Source organism: Triticum urartu, chromosome 4, assembly GCF_003073215.2.
Source record: "Triticum urartu cultivar G1812 chromosome 4, Tu2.1, whole genome shotgun sequence".
NCBI classification, from domain to species: domain Eukaryota; kingdom Viridiplantae; phylum Streptophyta; class Magnoliopsida; order Poales; family Poaceae; genus Triticum; species Triticum urartu.
In genome coordinates, this window is record NC_053025.1 from 519,114,836 (window position 1) to 519,122,135 (window position 7,300).

At 40.9% G+C, this 7,300-nt stretch overlaps 1 protein-coding gene across 1 annotated transcript; it reads left to right on the forward strand.

Annotated features, from left to right (window-relative positions):
* The first annotated feature begins 1,718 nt into the window (after positions 1 to 1,718).
* LOC125552399 lies at positions 1,719 to 7,087 on the forward strand. The gene is made up of 2 exons (XM_048715938.1): positions 1,719 to 1,996; positions 6,745 to 7,087. Exons 1-2 carry the CDS (start codon positions 1,884 to 1,886, stop codon positions 6,950 to 6,952), a joined length of 321 nt encoding a protein of 106 aa, XP_048571895.1. The 5' UTR covers positions 1,719 to 1,883; the 3' UTR covers positions 6,953 to 7,087.
* The last annotated feature ends 213 nt before the right edge of the window (positions 7,088 to 7,300 follow it).

Genomic DNA, 7,300 nt, shown 5'->3' on the forward strand with positions numbered 1-7,300 from the left:
GTCATATGGATTGAAGTCTACTAGGAAGATGACATCTGTGGAATCTTTAGACATGTTCTTATGGAAGGTTGGTGCTCCCCAATCTATACGGCAGACTGAAAATCGTTCTGTTCGATCAATGGAGACACTTCATAGGAAGTTTGATAAAGTCTTGGAATGTTTGGTTAAGTTGGCAGGAGACATAATTCGCCCACTAGATCCACAGTTTAGGACACCTCACCCAAGAGTCCAACATCCAATGTTTGCTCCGTTCTTCGACAATTGCATTGGAGCCATTGATGGAACACATATAGAGGTGGTTGTGCCAAAGACAGACCTCATCACACACATGAACCGAAAATCAACTACTACTCAGAATGTGCTAGCAATATGTGATTTTGACTTGAGATCCACCTTCATCGTTACTGGGTGGCCTGGGTCGGTTCATGACATGAGGGTGTTCAAGGCAGCACTAGACAAATTTGGCAGCCACTTCCCACATCCTCCCCGAGGTACATTTAGATTGCAGTACACATTTCTTTGATCAGCCCGATGATTGATGCTATTCTAACAGTTTAACATTGTAGGGAAGTTTTATGTGGTGGACTCGGGATTCTCTAACCAACCTGGTTATCTTGCACCGTACAAAGGAGCGAAGTACCATTTTCAAGAGTACAATCAAGGTCCACCGCCAAGAGGTAAAAAACAAACATTTAATCATAGACATTCCCAAATTCGCAATGCAATAGAGAGATGCTTTGGAGTACTGAAGAACAAGTTTAGGATTTTGTTGCACATGCCCTCTTATCCACCACCAAAGCAAAGTAAAATTATTTCAGCATGCATGGCTTTACACAATTTCATTAGAGAGAGTAAATTGGAGATAGAGATTTTGGAGAGTGTGATGATGATGAGGAGTTCATTCCAATGGTGGATGAGCTTAGTTGCCTACGACGCCGACGCCAACGACGAAGCCGTGCAACTCAATCACAGGGGCAAAACTCGCATGATGATCATAACATGAACGTTTTTCGTAATTGGATAGCGAAAGGACTACATAGTAGGCGGTAATTGGTATTTGTTCTAGTGCCGAAAAATGTAATTTGTATTTGTTAGTGATGACTTGTATCGATACTTGTATGGATATATGTATGCATATTTGAAATGGATTTGTAAAATGAGGTGTGGTTATTACAGTGGCAAAAGGCATGAACAATGCATGCCTTGGAATGTTATGGATCTGAATGCATGCACTCAATTTTTTTTGATATGGATTTGAATGCATGTTCTAGATATTGTGCTCTTGGAATGTTATGTATCTGTGCATACCAATTATCAAGTTTATGTTGCCTTTCATACTACTCGTATGAGATAGCTACAGATAATCTTATTGATCTATTCTGCTGTTTGGTATACATGAATTATTGCTTTTATGCATGAATTATTAATCTATTTTACACATGCATTATTTTAAGGTGTGGTCAGGTGACAACCAAACAGGCGTGACTTATAAGTCACCTGACTTATAAGTCGGGTGACTTATTGGAACCAAACAGGCTCTAATTTGGAGCGGCATGTGCCGGTGAAAGTACGATTATTTTGGGTAACATTTTACAAATTTCATGTTGTCCCCTGAAATGTACTCCAATTTTCCACTTTGCATTTATTTTTCCTGAAGAATTAATCCTGAGCGTCCATCCACGACCCAACGGCGCTACCGGCCAACAGTAGGACGCATGATACGAGTCCTTGTTCTCCCATCCTCTTCGGCTTTCTTCCTCCTCTCTCGCCTCTTTCTTTGTCCCGGATCCTTCCTTCGTTCCGCCAATTTCAGAAAAAATTGGCAGCTTGGGCAAACAATTGCTAGTGTGCTCAACCTTGAGGATCAGTAGCGGGGACAGGAGATGATCACGCGAGCAAAGCTGGTGGAACAGCTGCGGGAGCACCAGATCCGGTCGGCGCAGTCGTACTCCGCGGCCCTCGCCGTCTTCTCCCCCAACCCCCACATCGCCTCCAGGTCCGGCCCCCCTCTTCTTGATTTCTTGTTTATGCTAGCATCTGCTGCGACGCTCTTCAAAATTCATGCGGTTTGGTTTCAACTGAATGGCCCTTTTGGGTGCATCGTCGATTGAACATGAGGACTGGTCGGATTCGCGCGGTATAGATTGCAGCTCATGTTGTGTGCTTTTGTTCCCTTGATTATATGGATCTTCGCTGATCTGTATAGCTCGTGGTTGCATTTTATTTCTTGGTTAGTTCTTGCTGGTGACGACAGGGAGGGATTTTAATTACCTTTATTATTTGGGAATTGTGTGATATGGTTATGAGCAGATATTAATTGAGTGGGAAAAGCATAATCTTTTCTGCTAATTGGAGGTAAAAGCGTTCAGTTGGAGGCATAATAGCACATCAAGACAATTGCAAAGCTACTATGCTTAATTAGCATTTGGACAGAACTTGTGAATTGCTTGGATTGCTTTTGAAGCAAAGCTCTCCCAAAGATGGAGTATTTACAGCAACACTGTTGAATAAGAACTTTCTGTAGGGTTTACACTGTTTGTTGGTTTTCTGTTGCTGAGCCAATAATGCTGCAATGAACGGATAAAAGGAAGAATAAGCTGAGTGCCTTCGCTATCATAACTACAACCTCCGTACGGAAATACTTGTCGGAGAAATGGATAAAAATGGATGTATCTAGAACTAAAATACGTCTAGATACATCAATTTCTCCAACAAGTATTTCCGGACGGAGGGATTATATGAGTAAAACTTGGCACCGCCTGCATCAAACACACCTGCCCTACGTCAAGGTTTGGTCTAAAACACTAGTTGTTCTCACTTGGCTGCTAACCATCCTTGAACCTAGAGACTGGCCTGGCCCTAAATCGATGGTCAAGCCGAGCAAAAGTCGCTTTACCGTGGGCTAGGCCATGCTAAGTTTTCTCAAGTCTAACTTGCACCACTTACACACTTAGATGCATCATGCATAGATTTCGAAATGCACTTAGTATGTTGGAATGCTGCATTGCTTAGCACTGCTTGCCTGTCTTTTGCTTGAAGTGTACAGAGAGTGTGTAAGAGGATATGACTGCGTCAAGTAACATGCTGCAGTTCATACAGACCGCCAGCGTACACCATCTCAGGTTATGGCCTGTTGTCTTTGCTACTTAGGGCTACTGAACTGTGGAATGGCTGCAACACCACATTCTCTAAAAGTAGAAAACCCTCTGCTACTATGACAAGAGCAAAGATAAATGAGCAACTAATGCTTTGGAGCGCCATGGACCAGGACGCCTAATAGCATGGGTGTGCAATGTCCAAAGATTTGGGCTGCTACCTTTCTTTAGGACTCACTTATGCCACTGTTCTCTATCTCATCTGTTTATTCCTTTATTCCTTTCTTACATTGTCTTTACTTTAGTACCTTGCTTGCGTTCTCCACTTCTCTGCATGTAATTTCGTTTTTTCCTGGCCGCCTTTTTGCTTTTGTAAATCTGACTTCTCATATTTTGGACCGGCAGGTCCTTTCTCTACCTTATTTTTGAAGCATGTTTGATTACATTACATGTTACACGGCATGGGAGCAACTTGGTGTCTACATGGCATTTCACATAGTCCCCTATCCCAGGCCTAGATGACAGCCACATTACTTTTCCATTACTGCCTAATTGATGGATGGATTAAAATGGTACACATCACATAGTGCATACTTAGTGGTCGCTTGACCTAAGCAGGAATGTGATACAGATTTAGGGACATTTAATCCAATTCTTTCCACGCAGGACATAACAGCACCTTTTGTACTGTTTGATAACCAGAAATACTGGTCCTGAATTGGGGGTTTAATTTAGAGGGGTCATAACTCATAACTCATAGAGTGAAAGGCTCATAACTAGGGTTTAATCTGGAGAAGCCATTTCTTTCCTTGCCTATCCTTTGAAAGAAATTCAAATAGTGAACTTGAAATTGGCGTTAGAAGGAACTTGTAGTACTCCTATTAGAAGGAAGAGGACATGTCTATTCCTATTGCCTGTGATAGTATGTTTTGTTTGGCAGAATGAGACTTTGCTGGTGGCCCTCTCACTCCTGTTTCATAATCGCATATCTGTAGAAATAGTGGTCCTTTCTATGTAAGAAGTTGCCATGAGTTAATGTTGCTGGCAAGGGTGGGTAGTTGGTAATTGGCATGACTAGCAAAGCTAGTTCTGAGCATAACGCAAGTTAGCCAGCAATCTAGCTGGGCATAAACAGCCATGGCGCCATGTAAAGTCAGCTAGGTTAAATACTGCAAGAATGTGAGTCCCATGATCAGTCTGAACCTGTGAGGAAAGTGTACTTTCTAGAATAACAGATAATTACAGCTCAAGAGAATAAGCATGTTTTGTTCTGTTAGCATGAAATAGCCTCTTGGAGAAATGTAGGGCAAGGCTGCGTACTATAGACCCAAAGCGGTCGGACCCTTCCCCGGACCCTGCACAAGCGGGAGCTACATGCACCGGGCTGCCTGTTCTGTTAGCATGAAAGAAGCCTCTAGTAAAGAAAAAAGAGGGTTAATGGTCTTATGTTTATTTCTTCTCAGTTCTGTTCTATATTTCACTAAGTTTTGACATGGTCTATTTAAATGAGTAAACCACGCTGTATAAAAAGCTCAATGCAAATTTGATGACTTGACAATTGTTCAATATGGCCTTACAAAACATGATACAAGACTATGTACATAGAGGGTAGCGACTCAGAAGTCATTACAAATCTTATGCTTGGAATATTGCTGCTTTCATGCATGTCTTTCAATAGAAAATTGTAGGATTCGACTATTTTTAACTTTACACCCCTCAGGAACAATTGGCCCAAATTAGGAACACTATTTTAGAACAAGTAATTTCAATCAGTCTGCATTTGATGAAATTTTCTTATTCTTAGCATCAGAGTATAAATGTTTTTGCTTTCGTTGCGAGTAACTTCAATGCACATTTTATGAATATATATTTCATATCTACTCGAATGGGAAGCACTAACCTTCCGGTTCCAGTGGTTCACCAAAGCTAAAACTAAAACTTGAATTTGGAGCATGTCCAAACAAAATACTGTACTGGTCTGCATGTAAAATTGGATTGACAAATGGTCGTTGCCACAAGCATCTCATAAAGTACATTAAGTCACAAGCATCCCATAAAGTACATCAAGTTTGAAGTTCAAAATCTGGACAGATTCATGACACACCATACTTAGTCGATACTTTGCGGTGTCACCTATTTCTGGAGTGAAAACATATTTGGTACTTAGTTTTATCTAATCGATGCCTATCACTCAATAAACCATTTTAAATTTCTGTCTGCAATATTTGTGGCATTTTCACACATGGATCTTTCACTGCCTATGCATTGTATTAAGGCTCATAACATTTTCAAAGTTAGTGGTGTTGCTAATATATGTTGTGCTAGGTATAGCCATCTCATTTGGTGCACCGCATTATTAACATACTTATAGTTCCATTCCAGTTGTCATTCTAGTTCAGTGTTTGGCATGATGAAACGTTTTGGTACTGGAGCCTTCCAGCGTTCCGTTCTGGTTTTCAAAATTTTGTATGGATATACTATTTTACATATACACATGAGGAACACATACTGTAAAGAACAATGAAAAAAACTATGGGCAGAAGGGATAAATGGTTGGCTGGTGCACTGCCCTTCGCATCAAACTAGTGTGCATGCCGTCCCTTGCAAGAGCAAGAGGTCTCTATAGGCCCATATTTGCAAAGGATTACAGGCCCAATATTCCCTGCCCTTTTCTAGCAATTATTACAACATGGAATCTCCCAGGTGATAGTAAGAATCAGTGTGGCTGATGCCTTTATAAAGAAACGTCAGCAGAGCTGTCTGTATGGACCGGTACCAGTACAGCCAGCCAGAATGGCTAGAATTTCGTCTGGTACGGGATGTAGGCTTCTGCATACTGTTTTGGTCATGAACGATCTGGCGATTTCAGCTGGGACTGAATGGAACTAATAAGTTTGATTATTAGTCCATGGGGTTTGCATTCAAATTAATCATGTAATGTTAGAGGAAACAAAGAATCATGTAATTATTCAGAATAAGCTTCTTTTGTTGATAATTGATAATAATTGCATTTGGATTAATCGCCAAAACGGAGGAGTTCCATATCCCTTATCTCCTAGAATGAACATTGAACAGTATCAGATTAAACCAAAATTGTAATGATATCTGAACTTAGCTCATGGTAGGATGAAGGAAAGAGAAGTTGAATTCAAAGTAGTGCAGTTTCATGTAATGAGTCTGGGGATATGCAATTTGCAAACCCTGGCTGATTTCGAAGTACACACTAGCATGCAGAGTGTTTAGCTGATGCAAATGTGCTCTATGTATCTGCAAAATTTAAATGCTACTCCCTCCATTCACAAATACAAGATGTTTTGGATATTTTAATATGGACTGCATACGGACTGAAATGAGTGAACCACCACACTAAAACGTGTCTATATACATCTTATTCAGAAAAAAAGGTAGAACGTCTTATATTTGTGAACGGAGGGAGTAGCTATCAAGTTTGAACTAGCCTAAAGGAAGTAGTATTGTCAATGCAATGTGCTCTAGGTATTTTCAGTTCTGAAATATAAGCTGATCTCATTTTGGTTATTAAAAATCGATCATTATGGTTATCCTGTTTATGCTCTAGTTAAAGACCACCCTAGTTGCTTATTGCCATTTGATTCAGTTTTACTTAATCCCGTGTTCTTTCCTCTTTCAGGCGGGACCTGAGGGTGGCTCTCCTCTATGCCTTTTTGTTCTGTTTTCTCATGGTGTCGTGCTATGCCGCGCTTTACCTGAAATGGTTCAAGCTCTCGTCCCTCTTTGTAATCCTCGGAATCCTTCTCCCAGTAAGTCTCAAAATCTCTAGGCATAGAAGGCTCAGAAGGAAAAGAGAGCGAAGATTGCTGTTGCCCTTGTCCATGTGAATATCTTTCCGATACCCTGTAACATTTTAGTGAAGTGGCTCAACTACAAAGAGGAAAAAATCCTGGGTTTACTCAATTCTCCGGCTCAACCTATGCCCTTGAATGATGTTGTATCTATTACCTGTTTCCCCTTTTTGTCCATGCATGCACATACATCGCTCGTCTCAGCTTTCGCCTTCTTTTCAAACTTGTGTCAATTGCAAGGTAATGCCGTCTTTAGAAACTCATGAAAGCGGATCTCTTCAGATCCTGGTGCATTTTGGTTGTGGATGCAATCATGTGAAATATCTGGTCAATTGTCGCATCAGTCGGTCCGGTGTGCCAAGCTAGCCGCTTTAGCGTTATTTA

What these genes read in the sequence shown, in the direction of transcription:
- LOC125552399 (XM_048715938.1), top strand. Translation starts at nt 1,884, where the DNA reads ATGATCACGCGAGCAAAGCTGGTGGAACAGCTGCGGGAGCACCAGATC. An exon ending in AACCCCCACATCGCCTCCAG is followed by an intron (nt 1,997 to 6,744) that starts GTCCGGCCCCCC and finishes TTCCTCTTTCAG; the next exon opens with GCGGGACCTGAGGGTGGCTC.